This window comes from Harpia harpyja, chromosome 20 (genome assembly GCF_026419915.1).
Source record: "Harpia harpyja isolate bHarHar1 chromosome 20, bHarHar1 primary haplotype, whole genome shotgun sequence".
NCBI lineage: Eukaryota > Metazoa > Chordata > Aves > Accipitriformes > Accipitridae > Harpia > Harpia harpyja.
Window position 1 is genome coordinate 22,192,418 of NC_068959.1, and position 20,524 is coordinate 22,212,941.

Genomic DNA, 20,524 nt, shown 5'->3' on the forward strand with positions numbered 1-20,524 from the left:
ACGGCCGGCCCTGCTCTGCCCTGCCAGCCTCCCTTTTCCCCCACCAGAGTCTCGCCAGCCTTGCTCCAGCAGAAAAACGCAGCGAGCCTTCCCCTGTTCCCAGCGCCGAGCAGTGCACGGGGTCTTTCTGGAGGGCGAGGGCTACATCTGTTTTAAAGTGAAGCAGGATTCCCCAAAGGGCCCTCACCCCAAATCCCACCACCGTCTCCTTTCTCTGTCAAATCCCCACAGGGAGAGCAGCCGCTGCAAGACACCGAGGCGGCAGGCAGAGGAAATGACCTCAGGCTTCGCAGCAGAATTTTATTGAAACCGCCACAGAACGGAGCTTGTGCAGCTGGGTGGCGGTGAGCAGCACACAGGCAGGGCTGCCCAAAACCACCCAGAAGGTGTTGCAGGAGGCCCGGGGGGAACTGTGCAGCTACTGTGCTCTTCGGGCCATCAGCATTTCCCGGATGTTATCTTCTGCTTCCTTCACACTCCGCTCCAGGTACGACTTCTTCTGCTGCAAGGCAGAAAACCCAGAGGGGAGTTAAGGTCCACCTTGGCACTGACAGCACGTGCCAGGGTGCTGGGGCCAAGTACTGCCCATGGCAGAGCTGCGAGCAGCCCGCTGAGGGCACATACGACCCTGCAGATTTCCCAAAGCGAGGACAGCGGTTATTCATTTCCAGAGGCATTCTGAAAGCATTAATATTTAGCCTAGGCAACGTTTACACAGACTTTGAATTTTGTTCCCTCTGAAAGCTTCTCCTCAGAGCTGCCCGCGCTGTTGCAACAGCACAGCTGCGAAAAGTGGGATACATTAACTGTAGCAAGGAACGAAAAGGAAATCAGATCCTGTAACACTTGCAGGCTAGAGAGGAATTAACATGCTGAGGCCTCCTTATGGAGACAACAGCAAAATCCTTTCACACTTGGGTAAAAAAGGCTCTTTTTCCCAGCTGGGCCAGTTTTCTAAACCCAGACCCTCCTTTCTATCAGAAATTCCCTGGCATCATCACCAAATACGTGTGTTTCCTTAATCATCTTTAATTAGGCTAGGCTTGGCAGGGAAGCAGCCTGAAGCTGTGCATCCCAAGATAGGAATTCAGCATGCAGCGTTTTTTCCTGCTAGTCTGCGTGCTCCTAGGTGACTGGAAAAATCAGCGCTTGGCTCTTTTGACTATTTTCTCTGGGTTTCCAAACAACAGACACAACAGTCTCTGGTGGACGTCAGGCCGGCAGAAGGCATTGCTGTGTGAGGGCAGGCAGCCCTCGCTGCTGGATGCAGACCTCCTTTGGCAGCAGCAGGCAGAGCACCACTCCAAATGCAGTTCGTTACAGGCTGGGGGGACCCTTGGGGAGGCTCCCCAGAGCTGGGCTTGCGGAGGACCACGGGGAGAGCACTCGGGGGCACACGTAGGGGTCCACGGTGGTACCTGCTGCATGCTGGCGTGGGGCTTGCTGTCCTCACAAGGTCCTCTTCTCAGCAAAGCCTGCAGGGGACCGCTGCGGCACAATGCTCCCATGACCCCACGGCGGCTACAGCCACGCACTGAGCACCTTCCCACAGGCCTGAGAGCTCGATCGAGCTCAGTCTCCAGGCCAAGCAAGGTACCAATTAGCATTGGCAGGATTATTATTAAATTACAGGAGCCCAGGCCTCAGTCTAGAGCATCCTGCCATATGCTCCACTAATCATGTCTCCAGCCACAGGCAGAGGAGCCCAGTATGGCATGAATGACCTGCAAAGCCCACCAAAACCAAGGACAGCTAAAGGGGGACAGCAGTGGATGTCCTCAACACTGCTCAGCCATGCAGGGGGGCTGTAGGAAAGGGTAAAAACACATGCTGTTCTGGGGTGCTCCCCCAGCTGCCAGCTGGCTGGAGCAGGGCAGCACCTATGGGCGCAGGCTGCAGCAAAAGCACGTGCTGGCCTCCGCCAAGCAGCACCCTCCTGCCACAGGGGGCAGGCCGCGGGGGGCTTGTGTGTGAGCCAGAGGACATGGCCCCTGCCAGCCAGTGACAGGCAGGAACTGCAAAGTTGATGCTCTCCTGACAGCCTCCCCCTGACTCCTGCAAGCCCACGGGGAGCTGGGACCCATAACACTGAAAGAAAATTCATTAGCACATGGGACAGTCCTGCTGCCATCACTCCCCATCTGTCCCCCCGCAGCAGACCTGCAGTGACACTTCTGTACACTCAGCTGAAATGCCCATGCCATGAGGACATCTCTTCCAGCCCCGTTTCTAAATACTGAAGGGCTTTTATTTAAAACAGTAAAGGTTGTTAGTGACAGCTAGGGCTGTGGGTATGGCAAAGGGCTCCTTGTCCCTCTCACGCAGTGCCCCAGGCACGTGGGATCCCTCTCACTTACAAGAGCTGCTTTTCAGGAAACTGCTGGGAGAGGAGGCGCAGCACGGGTTCCCACTGCCAACAACTCGCTGACGCACGAGCAGTACTTCTGCCACCACCACGCCGTTCTCACTCTGCCCGGACAGACGTCGAGGGATTTCACATCTAGGGAACTGAATCTGAAGGCTGCGAGGGGAGACAGGTCCCAGAAAACCTGCGTGGGTCCGAGCTCTACCTCGCTCCACTGACTGGAGGAGAGTGGCATCAGCAGAGCTGACTTCTATGCATTCGGTTATTACTAAAACATTTTTTTTTTTTACTGCAATTAAATTAGTCTATGAAATGGTTCTGGCTTTCTGTCCTCTCCACTCCCCCTCATGTTCACCAGGCAGCAAGAGACATTTCCAGAGAGCAGCTCTCCATGGGCAGGCTGGCCCCAGCAGCAACCTCGGGAGAGCCAGGCAGGCCTGCCGCTGCACAGGGAAGCCTCCACATGCAGCCAGGGAGCTGGTGGGCTGCAAACAACAGCTCTGTTCCCCTAACACAGTGGGATTTCAAACATCACCTGTTAGGAACCCTTGCTGGCAACCATTTGGGCCCCACTTCCCTGAGGACAAGGGACCCTGAGCACTAACGTGGCCTGACGCAGTGCAGGAGTGTTCATGGCTGTCGTGGCCCACATGGATCCATGCTGCCCACTCCTGTGCAGTGGCATGCTCTGCCCTCCCCGGGGGAGCAGGGGTGCTGGAGCTACACAGCTCATGGCAAAGGGACATGGTTTAATGCCATTTCTTTACTTAAGCATCACCTGCAGTCCCAGGCAGGTGAGGATTCAGGGAATTTGTATTTCTCTCAATCACTCTCCTCAGTCATGTAGTTTCTGGGGCAAGAGGATCTGGGCTGGCCCTGACGCTTTTACTCCTTTCTTCCAAGAGAAGCCTCCAGGGCAACTCACCCCTGGGCTCAAGGAGCATCCCTTGGATGGCAAGGGAAACCTGCACCCGCAGCTGGGGGGCTGCAAGCTTCCTGAGCTCTCCTGCAGGCCGGCAGCAGGCAATACCGGAGCCAGCATGGCATCTGGCTCCCACTCCAACTAACGGCCCAAATCAAGGGGGAGCGAGGAGCAGACGGTCGCTGCATTTTCCGAGACACGTGGAAGAAGCGAGGTGTTCCTTCCCGAGGAGCTGTGGCCTGGTTTCTGCTTCGGTAATCACAGGAGAAAGAGCAGGAGCTTGCGTGCAAACCCCTCCTCACCGCGATTACTGGGGTCTAGACAGGAAACTCCGTCTCTCCCTGCTGCGCCTTCCCAGGGAGCAGCACTGTGAGCAAGCCGGCTGACACACACGCTGCCTAGTCACACCAGCTCTGCGAGAGCCCAGAGACGGTCTGACAGCGCAGCTCTTAAGTCACCCTGGAGGCTGTTCCAGTCCAGCCAGATCTGCCAGGCTGGTGGTATCTGCTCCCTGTGGGAGGAACAGTACCACAACCTCCCAAACCCCTCCTCCAAGCTTCCCTGAACTCACATGCTTTCATTTGCACTTGATGTTGACTTGCAGCCCTAGTTAACACTATGTCCTGTGACCTCACATTTTAGGCCAACCCCATGGCTGCTAGGTTTTAGCTCATCACCAAATTAGCTGCATATATTTTCCTGTGAAGGTGTGTTTGCCACTCCAAATGTTAATTCTCTGTTGCCTGTGCCAGGGCAAGTACAGCTAGCAGCACATTTCCAGTACAATGCCAGAAATGTACTGCTGGTTTTAGTCCCTCATGAAATCAAAGGCTGCTGCTCTCTGCAGCCTCTGATATTACTTCTACACCAGTAACTCCAGTGCTTGCCAGTCAGGAGCTCAACGGGACATTGCAGCACCCTGGCCCTGCACAGCAAGCCACTGACTTCAGAGGCTTGCACAACCTATGAGCTGCAGATTCAGAGCTCCTACCCGCTCCCCACACCAGCAGTGCCGTAAACCGCCCTCACCCACCCACCAGCTGCTGCAGGCCTCTGGCCAGACAAGGTGGTTACCCAAAACAGCAAGAGATACCACTGCCTGAATCACAGAGTCTCAGGGTAGGACTGAGAAAGGAAACTTGCTTTGGGAAGGCAATGGGGTGAAGGTGACGCATGCCACCCAGCTCCCAGAAAAGCCCAAACTCACGGCTTACAAACAGGGCCACGCTCTGCAGCAAGGCCAGGCAGTGCCACGAGGTGCTGGTGTCTCCCCAGCAGTTACGAGAAGAGTGTGGCAAGGCAGCGAAGGAGGAAATACAGACAGTACAGCAGGAAGAGACAGCTTTGTCAGACGATGGCTCTGGCTGCAGTGAGAGGCCAGTTCCTCCTCCTGGTTCGCGATTGCCACATCCACTTGCTAGAGATTTATTTACCACACTGCAAAATACACTTCTTGAGCATTACTGAAACTTACTTAAGAGGCACAGACAGCTTCTGAATGCCTGCTCGGTCAGGGCAGGGAGCATACACGCCCACCAGCCTCCACTGCCCTGTGGTTTTCAGAGGTTTCAGAAATGCCGCTTTGTTTCCATGAACCACGCACAGTAACTCCCACACAGGGAGGAATGACCTGAGGTTGCAGGTCCCATCAGCGTGCAAGAAGCCTCTCCACTGCAGAAGCGAGGAAGGGGAGCTGAAGGCCACCTTGAAGGTGTCTGAAGGCATGTGGGAAGGCAGCAAGATTTGCAGCCACAGATTTCCAGACAGGCAGCACGCTTCACACGCACTGTGAAAACAAGCGAGCTGCCCTGCTCCAGTACAGGACAAGCTCTTGCACCCTCCTCACTTGTTCCCACTACCTGCCACTCACCAGTTCTCTTCCAACCCCTTATTTGCAGTGACAGCCCCTCGATCCCCTCCTGCCCTGCTCTGTCCCTGCACAGGAAGGGCACTGCCACCTGCACTGGGACACGAGACAACACGTGGCTACTGCAACAGGCTAGCAAGGTCTGGGCCACGTGCAGAACAGCTGATAAGGTGCAAAACTGCAGAAGATGCCCCCCAAAAGCCATCGCAGTCAATTCCTCCCAGCCTGCAGCTTCATAAGTCCTTTAAGCTAACCCTGCTGGCAACAACAGTCACCTTCCCTGGCCAGAAAGGCTTGCCACGCTTGGGAGCGATACAAACCACAGCCCTGATGATCTGTCTGAAAACTAGCCCGAAAGGAAATGTTCTCACCTAAGTCTGCTTTCTGAAAGTAGGTTTGCCATGCTAATGGCTGCCTGGCACTGAGATGGAGGGTGAGAAGAGATGGCCAAGAACTCTTCCTTGGGCAGCAGAGCCAACCCCACCAGCTGGACCTCCCAGCACCTACCAGGGGCTCTGAAGCTGGGCTCTAAGGCTCTGCTGCATCTGACCACAGATGGTGCCACCAAGCCTGGCCCTTACTCTCCCGTCTCTGCTCTCAGAAGCCTTCCCCACTTCCAAGCCTTCCTGCAGCCTTCCTAAACCAGGTGTGTGGGGCAAGGGGCTAACCTGTGTGGGGTGTCAGTACAGCTATGTAGAGTAAAAGCGCCGTCTCCCATGTGATCAGAGATGCAGCCAAAAACAGGACTGGCTGCTCACACAGCCCCATCTGACAGGCAAGGCGCATCAATATCCTGGGAACCCTTCCCAGGAGGAAGGGCAGCTCTGCAGCCAACAGCCCCGCAGAAGGAGCCGCATGGCCCGGCAGGGAGGGCACCGCAACCCCAGCACTGCCTGCAAGGAGGGCAAGGCAGCTGCCTCACGCCGGACCCCTTAACCCAGCAAGGATGGCGGGCGGCAATGCCTGCTGCCAACATGCTCCGCTCTTGGGCAGCTGCAGGCAATGGCCTCTTCGCTTTCCTGGCGTACGAAGTGCAAGCTCTTGGAAACGCCGGCTTGACCGGCCCCAGCCAGAGGCAACGTATGGCAGCACCCACAAGCCATCCCTCACTGCGCACGCTTCTTACCAACATGCACCAGAGCAGCGAGCCTGTGCCCTGGTGCTGGTGGTTACAGCAAAAGCAACACGGTAAATACTCGCCCTGCCATTATCCCATACCACGGCTCTCCCTTGCACTTCGCTCCCTGACACAGGCAACACTTCCTCCCTGACCAGCTCCGCACTATTTGCTTTTGGCAGCAGCTGCGGAAATACTAGATTTAATGCAAATACAATTACAGTTCACACCCCAAAGAAGAAAAGGAGTTGTGGTTAACAGAGGTGGCCCGTGGCCTTTTGACACGGCGGGAAGTCACCTCCTGCTCGAGCCTCCCACCTCTGTTCCCATTGCATCATGCTGCTAGTGAGGCCGATGCTTTGCTGGAGAAGCACAATGACGCACCCAGACCTTACATTCCTGGCAGATTAAAAAGCCAGCATCCACAGATTCCACAGCAAGAAAAAACTATTAATCAGCTCCTCTCGGATGGGCTTTTGATGATCAAAGCAACATACTTCCCCTAGCACTGTGATTCAGACACCTCTGCCTTCAGAGAGAGCTGGTCAGCCACTGGCCAGACCCACGTGTCTGCAGAGCCTTGTCTAGAGCTAGTAGTTCAGCACAGCATTTCACAGCGTGCACGCTCAACTCCAAAAGCCAAAACAGCACTTCTGCTCTCAGCAGGAAACCAATACACAGCAGCCACGGTTTATTCATGCTGCACTACGCCTCGCGCTCACAGGTGAATTTCCTGTTTTACGTAGTGGTTTCTCATTCAATGTCTACTCCTTTTGCTCTTCAAATTCCACTTCTCTCTCTTCACCTCAGCAAGAGAAAAAGAGCTTCAACTCCTGACCTGCAAACACAAATACGCTTAAACCCAAATAAAAATGTTTCCATGGAAATTTAAGGATCTGGTATTGGAACATGCCTTCATATTTCTGCCTTTTTTTTTTTTTTTTTTTAAAAAAACCCTGTTTTTCTACAAACTTGTTTTACATCCAACTTTGCGAGGACGAAACAAGCTGGCAGGTTCCTTCCCAGAGAAAACCTCCCTCCCCACAGCTCGCAGCATGCTTGGCTACCAGCCGCCAGATGCTGGCATCCCACTCTTGCGCTTAGCAGGCTTTCGTCGAGGAATGCTGCAGAGTCTTCAGGCATGATGCAGTGCCTCAAATAGGAGCCCTGATACAACTCATCTTGTGACACCGTCTCAATAAACCTGCTAGCTGAGAGTTTCTGTATCTCCCAAGTTAACCCAGGTCATTTTTGGCATTCCTCAAGGGCTCTGTGTGCACACTGTTTGGGAAAGTGATCAGCAGATCCTGAGATAGAGCTGGGAGCACACGCTTGTCTGGGGAAGGATCTTCCCCAAGAGGAAAGCGAGCTGTGCTGCCCACATGCTGGGGGCCAGGCAGCAGCAGCACCGTGAGCTGCCCTTGCTCTTGAGGCCACTGCTGCTGTTAGGGTGGCTGGAATTGCCCAAACCCGCCTTGCCAGAGAACAGCACACCAAGCTGTCAACGCATGCACCATGGGCAAGGTAAACATTTTGGTCAGCCTGAGATCACGGAAAATGATGTGCCTAGGACGTGCGCTCTGTTTAACAGGATTTCACTTGGAACCCATACATGGGAAGGAGGTGGACCTGCTGAACAGCACCCAGTTGCTTCTGCTTTGGGAGAAACTGAAATAGTGGGCACCAGTGATGGGGCGGGGTGGGTCTGCTGGCAGTCCTACGCCCTGATGGGTCCACCCAGCACTGGTCCTCGCCCAGCGCAACACTGTGGCACATGTACACATTGGGAATTACCATGCTACAGCAACCACCAAATATTTAGATACACTTCAAGACTTTCCAAGCAGAGTTATTGCTCTCAGGAAGTTGCCCAGAGTTTGCTCAAGAATGAGTGAACTGCAATAGGAAGGGAGCCCAGCTGGTTTCTGATGACAGCTGCTGACAGAAGCACGATGATGCCATTTACCTAAGAGGAGAAGTGATGATTCAGATCCCTGGGTTTTCCCTTAGCCATTCTTTCCACAAGGTAACGGGGACCCTCGGTCGCTTCAAAACCATCTGGATTAGAGTGGAGAAGAGAAGACATCAAGCATACGAGTGCACTTGCCAACTCAGGAGGATGTTTATAAGCACCTCCCTAAAGAACTGCTGGTGCAAACCAACCTTCATCGTGTATCGATCCTACCCACAGCACAACCAGCAGGCCTTCCACCATCATTATCGTAGTGCCTTGAAACCCTGAAAAACATACACTGGAAAAGCTAATTTGGAAAAGCACCCACTGCTTTCCACACTTGGTACCAGAGGAGGCCACCTTCAAGAGAAGAAGGTGCAACATAACAGGCAGGAAAACCTGCCTGCATAGCAGCCTTTCTGTCCCCAGGCCCCAGCCCCGATGGGAGCACAATGCACATACCTGTTGTCTCAGCCACAGGATGGCATTTTCAGCAGAGGTGGAGACAGCTGTTGCTCTCTGCGACTGGGAAATAACCGACTATTCCACTGAACTGCTGCCTGATGTTAACTACTACAAAAGAAAGCCGACTGGCAACCTTTCAGTAGGTGGCAGCAGAAATATATTATCAACCCAGAGGATTCCTTTAGGGACACCCCTTCCTGGCAAAATTACCCATTTAGAGCAGTTTTCAGAGGTACATTGCTTCAGGTCAGATACCGCACCTTAACCAGACTTACAACAGCAGTCTCAGGTCAAACACAGAGAACTTGGGGAGGGGAAACTCACCCAGATTCTGAAAATCCCCACGTTTTGCTTTGGTGGAAGTGTCCCTCACCAAGCTGCCTCTTGCAAAATGTGGTAAGTTCCCTAATTCGGTGCTTTGGTTTCTATGGTCCTATAGAGCCAGTACGGCTCATCACAATACCTCCCAGCAATATGACTTGTGCAAAATCACACCACACCTTTCACCTCTTGCAGTCCCAGCCAAACAAGGCCATTTTAAAAGAAAAATTACTCCCATAAATTTCAAAGACTCAACAAATCAGCAACAAAAAGATGAGGTAAACTCCCAACTAACCAGCATCGCCCCCTAATTCAGACACCCTTGAACTCGGCTGCCTCGCAGGCAGAAAGCAGCCACATCCCCTCTAGGAACACATTTACAGAAAGATGAGAGGAGCGACCGGGGCAGCGGGGCCAGCAGGAAGTCCTGACAGCCTCCCCGCATACCTGGTGAGCAAGGTGTGGCTTTGTAAAGCTGACTCAGGGCTGGGTCAGGTCTCCTACACGCAGGAGCACGCTTTCCAAATAATTGTTTCCTGTTCTCCCCAGGCGAGATGGAGGAGATGGGGGCAGGATGGAGGTTTATAGGGCACAGATAATCCCCCTCCCCAGAGCTGCCTAGCATAAAGGACAGCAAGGAGCGACTGCATGGGCCTGGTGACTAAGGCAAAGACAGCGGCACTGGTTTTGTGACTAACTATTACTCATGCAAGGAGGAATTTGGAAAGGGACTTGCATCCAGCTCGGCTCGTTGCTTTGGATACTTCTGCAGCCATAAGCACAAAGGAGAGCTTTGACAATGAATCAGACCCTGGTTTAAAATGACAAAGACAGACTTATCTACCAACTTTGTGTTAAAATGATTTCAGTGTAATCATAAAAGCAGTTTAATGCTAATCAGAGGAAACAAGCAACATTTTCAGACCGAGATGACTAAATGTAAGCTCCTGGGTGGACAAAACCATTTAGACACAGCAGAAGTGGTTTTTTTATTAATGCATAATGTATTTCACTTTCCCCTGAATTACAAAGGAATGTGAGCACACTGGCAAAGTTTGCTTGAAAAGCTTTTTCCATTAGATTTTTTTTTTTTTTTTAAATCTGAGCAAACCCCTCAAAAAAAATCCTAAAACGAGTTCTGGGATACATGTATTTTGAAAGCACATCTATAACTAGCTTCTAAACGATTTAAAAGGAAGAAATCACCACTCATGTTAATTATTCTCCTGCTTTTAAAATCTACAATTATCCACCTAAAAATAAAGGTAGGAACAGTGAAAATAAAGAGTCATCAAATTCCAGTTCTCCCTTCATGAAGCCTTTGCCCTCTCAGCTAGTTTGTGTGCTTACTTTGCAGTCTGCAGTGCAGGGAAGACTAACAAAGAATTACTAATTGAACAGTTGCTTGCAAAAATCTGGGAGTTTGAAAACTTGTTGTGGTGAATGATTGCTCCAAATGAAAGATTCAGCCTCGCAAATGCATACCCATACAACACATGTGATGTTATAAATGTCATTCCACCAAAATCAGCATCATGCACAAGCACTCTTCACAAAAATGTGATGAGATGTTAAAGTTTTTATAAGCCATCCCAGATCTAAACCAGCGGAAGACCCTTTCAGAGAGCTGGGAATCCCCTCTTAAATGTGATGATTTCTTCTTTCTATGCCTCTAAGATTAAAACGTCATGTTTTGCAACCAGTGACTTGTGCACTATTTAACACAGGACAAGCTTCTTACGCAATTTTCAAAGCAGAACATATTCTTATTTGATCTTTATCTAACAAATCTACCATAGGAAGCAGAACCAGTATTAAAAATAATACACCTCCTTTCATGCGATTACTGAAGAGCATTTGTTCCCTTTTAAAGCTGCAAGGTGCTCGCTGCACACAATCAACTTTCATTTATGTGGGATGAGAGATGATGTGATTTGGATAAAAGAGAAACAGCATAAAATGCATGTTAAGTTAGACTGTAAGAATACAATCCTTTCGCTATCCTCACTTTTGACAAATGACAATAAGACAGACTACGAGGCTTTAAACATAAAGAAATGTTAAGTCAGTGATTCATCACAGCCTTGAAAGCAAGGAATAAGGCCTGTTATTCATGTTACCATCAGCAGCGTCAGTTTAGGGGACAGAAAGAATTAGAGCAGCATTAGCTATGCCCCAGTTCCTCCAGTATTTACCTTGAATTTGTATGGCCCCAGCCCAATGTCAGAGGGCTTCTCCATAAAGAATGACTTTGTCCTGATAGTGTTAGCTCTGTGTCCCTTACACTCTCAACCTTCTCACCGTTTTATTATTTTAAAGCCTATTTTTCTCATTGCTCAGAGTATTTTTCATTCAAAAAAAATCAGGAATGAGAACACAGATTCTCCTCCCTCTAAGACAGTGAGACCTACGGGGCGGGGGGGGAGGCTTCAGCTACTCTCTTCTTCAAAACAAGCATCTCTGTGGAGGGCAGACAGTGCTGACAGCTCTGCCCATGCAGGCCGTGCTCTGCTCTCCTACAGGAGTGTCTGTGGATGCTCCCCAGCTGACAGCAAGCTTAGGCAGACAGCTGGACCACCCATGTCCTTCAAAAAGCAAGCTAAGCTTCCAGCTTTGCAGCCTGAAAAGCAGGAGCAAGCCCTCAGTGAAGGCACAGACTCAGGCCTGGATGACAGAAGCCAACAGAGTCAAGATGAAACGCATTTCCCAGGAACGTCACCCAGTCCAAATGTCCGTGCCCAGAAACCTGCATCTGCCTCAGACACCCAAAGCCATGCAAGATGAAGGCTATCGCCTGGCCTGGTCCTCACAGGGGGCCTGATGAGGCTCTGCAGCTCACCTTCAGACCGATCTCCATAATTTGTGGAGCTCCCACAGCTTCCTCCTAAAAGGTCCATGCAAGCCCAAATGTTAATCCTACATGTTAAGTTCACTTCCGTATTCCACCTCTCCCCACATCAGGTGTGCAGCCTCCCTCTACAGCAAGCAGAGGGAGATGATCACCTCTAGGAACGAGTGACCCTCTGGAAGCATTTATTGTCTTTCTTTTGACTGCAGAGAACATCCGGACTCCTGACTCATAGATGGCCAGGGAGACTTAATGAAACTCCAAGGTGTAATTCAGGGGCAAGAGGAGAAGGAGATTATCACCAGTCTGAATTCCCAAACATCAGATACGGTAAAGTTGGGGTGAGGTTGGGGAGAAGGGGAAACAAATAGCTAAAAAAAAACCCCCAAAACCAAAAAACAAACCACCCACAAAAAAACAATGCCACAACACACCACCTTCCAGGACAAGTAAATTAAGAAAAGAAAAATCAATCTACTCCCCAGTAATGCCCGAAACCTGCAAACGATATGTGCCAGAGGAGTTTTGTACATGTTTGCAAATCATGACTGCAGCCAAGCCTCCTGGTTGCATGGATGGTTCTGGCTTGGCTCCTGTACGAACAACAGTGACAGAAGCACACCGGCCTTCCTTAGAGCAGACCAGGCCATAATGCCAACAGCGCTGAAACCAAGCCAGGGACTGACCTCGTCTATGCACACACTTAGAAACAAGGGGCAGCTTCTGTGACAACACGTGTTCAAAATCATGTCCTCGGTACGTGCATGTATGCCAGCGATGGAATGAGAGAACAGCACACTCATGCAAAGTAAAATCTGCTCCAGGCTAAAGCACAGAGGGCTATTCTTGAGGCTTCCCCTCTCCAAAGCAAACAGGAGCATTCCTTATTTTCCCCTGTTTATTTAAAAAGCCCACCACACATTCCTGGGCACTGGCCTATCCCAAGCCAACCATGGGACGAGATCTTCTATGCTGTAAATCCCAGGCAGAAATTGGTCTAACTTGGGAACAGCCTAACAATTGTTACCTTCTGATGGTCGCTTAGTGGTCTGCGAAGTGCACCACAAATCTCAAGAGACTTGTTTTCACATCGTTAAAGCCACCCTCAGAATTGGCCTCCACGCTGACGGTTTCAGCGTAAAAAATGAAGGGTCGTCCAGAGAGCTGCTGCTGGAGCACTTCAGAGGCACGCAGCCACGCTGAGCGGGTCCATCCGAGCCATACCTGCTTGGAGAACATGAACTCCCAGGCTCTGGCACTTCTCCCCAGCCACACCGCGCCTGTTTAAATCTTTGTTCCCACAGGGTACGAAAACACTGTTGTGGCAACCATCAGAGACGCCCTGGTCGACTCATCAAGAAGGGGGGCACCACCATTATGCCTCAGGGCTGCAGCAAAGCCATTTTAAAGCTCCTAGAGAAAGAAGATTAGAGAAATGGAAGCTGCAGCACAAGCAAGTTTGTGTCCAGGCAGCACCAGGGAAGAAGTCTGTTGTTACCTCTGACATCTGGTCACCATAAGGCATCGGAATGCAGTCACTTTTTAACTTTACCAGGAGGGAGACCTGTAACACCATCTAAGCCTTTAAACATGGAGCACAGTGGTGTTTGAGAGCACACCGTTCGTTTCTCCACCATGAACGAGAGCAAAGAAGTTTTCTGTGTGGGATAGGGCAATTGGACATGGCATTTTAGGGACCACATGAAGAATTTCCGAATTAGAAATCAAGCACTTAGGTATAGCTTTCCCGATCGTATTTTCTACTCCAGGCAGAGAAGAAAACAACCAACCCTTTACCTCCACAGCAGTAAACGTTCAGTCTCCCATACACATGTGAAAGAACTGTCTGGGAAACAAGCACGCAACAATGTTGTGGTCAGAGTTTAAAACCGAAATCCAATTCAACCAGAAAGCTGCAGGTTGCTTTTGCCCTTTTCACGAAGGAGCTAAATTCAGTGGCACACAGTAGACAGAGCTGCCCAGCAGAGCCTCCCCCTTATTTGTTATTTTTAGCAATTTAGTCTGACAACGCCTGACAACTAAACATGCTGAATATAGCAGGAGAGAAGGGGACTATCAGATATTATCAGAGAAAACACACAGCGATAATCGCTTTCTCCACCCCTAACGAAGAATCAATTTTCCATGTCTTTATACATCATAGAGTTCGTTCTTTTTAAAATGCCACATTTAAAAACAGAATCCATCTAGCCTTACAATGGAAACGGATAACATTTCCTGAAACAAAGCATTGTTCCACCCCTCACATATCATGTTTCCTTAAAAACAAGGGAAGAAAAACATTACTTGGTTTTTCTCCTAATACTGCACAAACATTGCTGAGCTAAAAAGAGTCTGTGCTCATCCCTTTAGAATGCTTTCAAAATAGATTTAACACATACCCCTCGTACTGTGAAACACAACAAGAATTTGATAGTATCAGTACTGGAAAAATCCAATCGCTACTGCTAAGCAGGACAATTCCCATGCCAGTATGTGAGTGAGCCTATGCCATCAATCTCTGCAAGATTCAAGCAGGTTTTTGTAAGCCTCACTGGCACAGCCTTTAAGCAGGCATGTGTATTTTGCCAGCAAGCCTGGGCAGTCTATTTGGATTCCAAAGGATTATATACAAGTTGTGAAGTTGAGAATGTTGCATATGTACATACATATATTCACGTACCTACCTTAGCTTTAACAAGAAGGGTAAAGCTACCTTGCTTTTTCTGCAGAGTAACTGACAGGCTATGCATTTGCCCCCTTGTACACATCCATACTCCTTTGGTGTTTTCAGAACACAGTTCCTCTCCCTAAGTACATCCAAGGCATATTCCAGCCAAGCCTTATTTTCACAGCCCTGTACAAAGACAGGTCTGGTTCTGCCTGCTGCTTTGCCATGCGATCAGCAGCAGGGAGGACCAAACTAGCAGCATCATATCAATTTTGTGATGCTGCCTTGAAAAAGGCAATGCACCGCTTCAACAGCGGAGGAACCCAAGAGAGGGGAGTGAGGGAAAGTGAATACCTGCAATCATGCATTGCACTGGAGACTATCAGAGGAGGGAGAAAAGAAGCTTTCAAACCAGATGCAAAACATGTCACTATTTTCAAAGTCCACTCTGACAGCTGTGAATATCAGGAAATCCAGCTCACATCTCTGAAGCAGGTTAAAGCCCACATTTTCATGAATAGTCAGCACTCGGGAGGTCAGAGATTTACAGAAGAGCTCTGCAGTGAACCCAGCCCTCTGTGCTGTGCTCCTCTGCAAACAGCACCAAGCTAGCGGTGAGAGCATTTCTCAAATTCAGGCTTGTATCAAAAATACACGTTTTGCAATACCTTGGCAATAGCGTCATAATAGCAAGGCATAGTTGCCTGAAGCTCACACTACATGAGTAACCAGATCAGCCACACCGTATGGATACTGGAAGATTACTCTGAGCAGCTTGATTCAACTATGCGAAGTGAGAAATGTGAGTAAGCAATAAGGTAGTTAACAATGTATAATATAAACCTAAGCTTTAAAATCCTTCCAGTTTTAGTAATGGATGGAGGGAAGTTTTAACCTATCTTAGTTTGATATTTAATTTACAATGATGCAGTGGAAGCACAAGGTCACAAAGTTTCACATTCTTTCCTGCTTCTGTCACAACTTGTTTTCAGGACAGCAAAATCCCCTACTCCTGTGATAAGTGCTCCCTGACTTGGACTCAGGTATTTCCCCTGAAATCTCAGTTTCCAGCAGTTGTCAGTCTAAGAGCTTGTCTTCTTCCATGGGGAATGCCAAGCCCAAAGAAAATCCTCTTCACAAAACTGCCAGCCAGCTGGAAGCAGAGTAGTTAAAAGATGGACTTGAATGTTCACTTAAAACAAACTGTTAAAAGTTTTGGCAATCTGAGCCCTACTATACATGGTTAAAAAGAAAAACCAACCCATGTGGCAACCACCCTTCCACTTCCACCACCTTTTGAGACAGTCACTATTGCTGGGAACTTCAGTTCAGTGGCCCTAACCAGAGACTCAAGCAACAGGGAGCTATGAAGCACAAAAACACATTTGCAAAGCAGCCAGCTCTGAGGCTTTGTGCAAGAATGGTAAAGGTTATAATCTGGGGGGAATTCCATCCATTCTGCTGAACTCAGCAACTGAAAGTTCAGGAGGTAAGATCATTCCCCACCAGGAACAGGAAGAAACTGAGATGCACAGCTGAAGGGCACAGTAGCCAAAAAGCTGACTGCAGCCTGATGGACCTGGCAGTAAGGAACCCAATGGGCAGTTTGTAAACAGAGGCTGTCAACCACACTCCAATCACTTTCAAATCCAGATGTGCTGCTATGAAGTTCTCCAACCACAGTCACAGGGGTCTTTGCACAAATCCACTAGCACCTGAGATGGCTCCAGAGTAGCCAAGATACAATCACTTCTATCACATAACCATAAAAAAAATTAACTGTGCCTTGTCTGCATTAACACCACCTTAAACATATAGCCTATCTATGGAGTACTTGTTTTCCCTGTGCAGAAAACATTCTCATCGCCAGAAACACAAAACCCCTCAGTATCTGGCACAGAAAACACTCCAGGCAACACAACATATGGTGATGTGCTTGCCCTACAGCTCCCCAGGCAACCTGAGTTTTAAGAAGGAATTAAAAAGAATACAAACTCTACTTCTGCTTTAATGTAAGTACGAGACAACAGAGACAGAACTGCACAGGTTTGAGTAGGTTTGAGCACTGACTTCCTATTCCTGCTTGTCCCTTCTTAGCTGGTCTCCACACTCACTTTCTCCAAAACACTAACAGATGAGATAAGCAGCTTGACACAACTCAACTGCTTTCTCTGTCATTCCCCAAAAACCAAGGAACAGGGTTTTGTATTAATTATATTTTAGGGGCATTAAGAAAAAAAAAATACACTAACGGCCTTGGAAAAGTACATTTTGAACATCTCCAAAGAACTGCAAGCTGTACATGTAGCCACTAGAAGATAGTCAAGATTCACTAGATAACTTGTTTGAACACTGGAACTTGCGCAGGCACTACTTCATATTTCCTAGATATTCTTCTCTGCCTTGAATACTCCAACCAGATAAACATAAGAACACAGCAGTGCTCTGACCACATCGTCAAAACAAAGTCCCATCTCCCCCTAGCTCCGGTCTTCAACAGCAGCCACAAGTAGATGCCTAGGGCAGAGTGTAAGGACAGGGCAGGCATATACAGTACTTCCTCCTCATACTTTCCCAGCCTCGAGACATTTTTAGCTCAGGGACTTCCTGAGCAGGATGCCATTTCTACATATTTGGTCATTCTCAATGGATTTCTCTTCCATGAATTTGTGCAATTGTCCTGAGCCAGTGTGAACTCTTAATATCCACAGCACTAGCAAAGTTTCACATCACCTATCTGCTGCAAATAACCACACAAACATCCTTTTGCTGGTTTTAAACCTTGCTCCTACTAATCTCATTTGAATCCCAGTTTTCTTATCAGGACACAGAGCAAACAATCAATCCCTACTGGGGTTGTAGATCTAGCAAAGAAACCAAGTGACACGAATTGCTTGTAGGTTACTTGTAACAGGCACTATCATTCACCTAGTTACAATCCTTCAGAGTGAAAAGTACCAGACAAGAACAAGGGATGTAGCAAACAGCATCTTGTTGACCTTCAATGTTCTACTTTCATCATCATTACCTGCCAAAAAAACTTACCTCTAATTCCTTAATTTTCTCTTCAGCTATTCTCTGTTTTTCTAAGAGCTGATTATGAATCACTCCTTTAGACTGAAGAATAAACCTACAAGAGAAAAAGAGACAGACAACTGTTGGGTATTTTTTACATCTGTTGTACACCTAGCTGCACACTGAGTTAAACTACATTGACCTCTGCAAAGTATTCATCCTCAACCCATGCGTTCTGGACAAGAGGCAGAAGAAATTGCTATGATAGCTCACACAAACCACGGGGCTGGCTTCAAAGGCTTGCTCACGAATCTCAGCCATGATTTGAGAGGAAGAAAATGGATGCACACAGATCTCCCTCTATCATTCAGTGTCCTTGAATGATTTGAAAGCAGTTCTTGCACACAGCTAGCAAGGGGAGTCTGTCATCACGTTCCGTTCAAAGGGATCTAGATCAGTTGACGGCATATAGTCAAGGAAGCCTCTTTCAATGGGTAAAAGTCATTCACTACCATTTTAGTGCTCACAAGCTAAACAAACCTGCACAATAAAAACAAAGCTTTCTACAGAGAAAGGCTGAGAGGGTTGGGGTTGTTCAGCCTGGAGAAGAGAATGCTCCAGGGAGACCTTACTTCAGCCTTTCAATATATAAAAGGGGTTTATAAGAATGATGGAGAGAGACTTTTTACCAGGGCCTGTCGTGACAGGACAAGGGGCAATGGTTTTAAACTGCAAGAGGGCAGGGTTAGATTGGACATAAAGAAGAAATGTTTTACGATGAGGGTGGTGAGACACTGGGACAGGTTGCCCAGAGGAGTTGTGGCTGCCCCATTGCTGGAAGGGTTCAAGGTCAGGTTGGACGGGGCTTTGAGCAACCTGGTCTAGTGGAAGATGTCCCTGCCCATGGTGGGGGGTTAGACTGGGTAGTCTGTGAAGGTCGTTTCCAACCCAAACCCTTCTGTGATTTGATGATATAGAGCCAGGTGCTTCCACCAGAAACAGAGCCATGGTATACCTGCCCTTATTTGAACTTTCACATCTCCCACTGCTCAGAGCTTGGCTTTAACACACCCCCTCACTCACCTCTGAATTCCCATGTTTTCTACATTCAGAGGGTTTTTCTGTGGGGTGGGAAGTGGTCGTTTTTAACTGAAATTGTTCTAGTTTTGAATTGCCAAAGGGATTTGAAAGGTGCATCTATAACATCTCAGTCACAGCAATCCTGCTCACCAGCATGCAAAAAGGTGCCTGACTTGCTCAGAGGAGCTTCTGATGCAGCACCAGCATCCAAAGCAGCTCTCCAGCACATGGCACTGGCATCCCACAAAGAGGTAAAGGACAACTAAGTTCAAATGAATTTTAGGAACCCTTCATGGTTGTTTTTCATCCTTCCAGACATAAAGAATGTACAAGCCACAGATTCGCCCCTTCCCTACTTAGAAAGTCCCCCAGGGGATTTAGAAGGAGCCTCTACGGGTCATACCAACGAGGTCAAGGTCTCCCTCCAGCACCAACTAGGGTCAATGTCTTCCTGCCAGGTGACAAGCACTCATGCTTGAACAGTTAAAATGAGCAGCTTTAGACAGGGCAGTATAAGAGAGCATTCCCCGTCTGCTACAGAAAAATCTGAAATCAGTTTGTAGTGCCATGTCCCATGACAAATGACATTATTAACGTGTTTGCTCAGGGCCTGGTAAACACAAATGCGGATCTGCCACTTGGCTTGAAACCAGCATACTTTGAATCAGCAACACAACAGCCAAAAGGAAAACTACCTGCTACATGCATTCCTGAAACGCATGGGAGCAGAACTGCGGTTAATTATAACAGGCTTCAAATTAAAACTCTCTTCAGTGCTGCTATTAACTGCACTCAGCAATCACTTCCTCCTCCTTCTCCCACTTCTCTCCCTTGTTCCGCTTCACCTCCTCTTTCTTACAGTAACTTCCACTATATCTTTTACTTTGCAATTTTCTCAAATCTCTCCTCGTTTCTTCCCAGTCTCAGCTCACTCTTATTACTGGCATCATCTTTGTTCTGTATCTGCTCCTGTTCTTTACAACACGGCTCACCCATACTCTCTTTGTCCCCTCAATGCCCCCCTTTCCATTAGGTGCCCCCACAATCCACTTTCACACAGTGGTAATGTTTCCAGGTCCAGCAGACACCAGCCTGCTGAAATAAAATGCAGGTTTTGCTGTCTTGTGAAAATCAAGTCCATGACCACCCTTCTAGGAAAGAGAAGTTATTTACATTGCTATTAGCTGCAGAGCCTGGATCCAGCCAGAGAGGAGCTACTTTCCAGGACCACCAGCAACCAAGTCATTCTGACACTCTTACCTTGAGCCTGCAACACCAGAAGAAACAAACATTAGCCTTCACACACACCCGCTGTAGATTTTGGGGTGAAGACTAAAATTTTGCCTTGCTTCTGCAGTAGCTGCCATTAGTGAAAAATCAAAGCTGCAAGATGCCCTCAGCAAACAAAGCCATCAGTCCTTTCCCACATCACAGCTTCTCTGAGCTTGTGTGTGTATATGAACGTTTCCTTAATTATTTCCTTTTTTTGTGGGGGCAGCAAAGAAGAACAGAATACCTCCTCATTTGCTTCCCCAAACTGTATAGCAAGATGGACCATTTTGGTTTCACTGATGCCCCTGGTCTAAGAAACAAGTTAAACACCAACACAGCTTGATCAATTTTCCCCATGCTGCAGCTGGGAAGGTCCCTGCTGGGCTACAGGCGCTGAGTGATCCTGGTTGGCTGAGAACCACTATGGGCACTAAAACCTGTGAAAAAACAAGTGGCTGACTTCACTTCTATTCTGCAAATGTCAACAGCAGTCATTGGGGAAAATAACCTCCCTCCCACCCTCTGGCAATGCTCTGGCAGACATGCAACAGCAAATTAAAATTGGATGGCCAAAGTTAACACCAACAAGACTTATGCGGGTAGCTGGGCACAAATACAACCACACCG

At 48.7% G+C, this 20,524-nt stretch overlaps 1 protein-coding gene across 2 annotated transcripts in view; it reads right to left on the reverse strand.

Moving 5' to 3' along the window:
• Positions 1-286: 286 nt before the first annotated feature.
• The window catches only part of PFDN1 (prefoldin subunit 1), a 32,872-nt gene continuing 12,634 nt past the window's right edge, over positions 287-20,524 (reverse strand). For both annotated transcript variants that reach the window (XM_052816534.1, XM_052816535.1), the window contains exons 3-4: positions 17,576-17,660; positions 287-502 (exon numbers count right to left, since the gene is read on the reverse strand). In XM_052816534.1, coding sequence (XP_052672494.1) covers positions 419-502; positions 17,576-17,660 — 169 coding nt within the window. In that variant the 3' untranslated portion in view covers positions 287-418. The remainder of the gene's footprint in view (positions 503-17,575; positions 17,661-20,524) is intronic.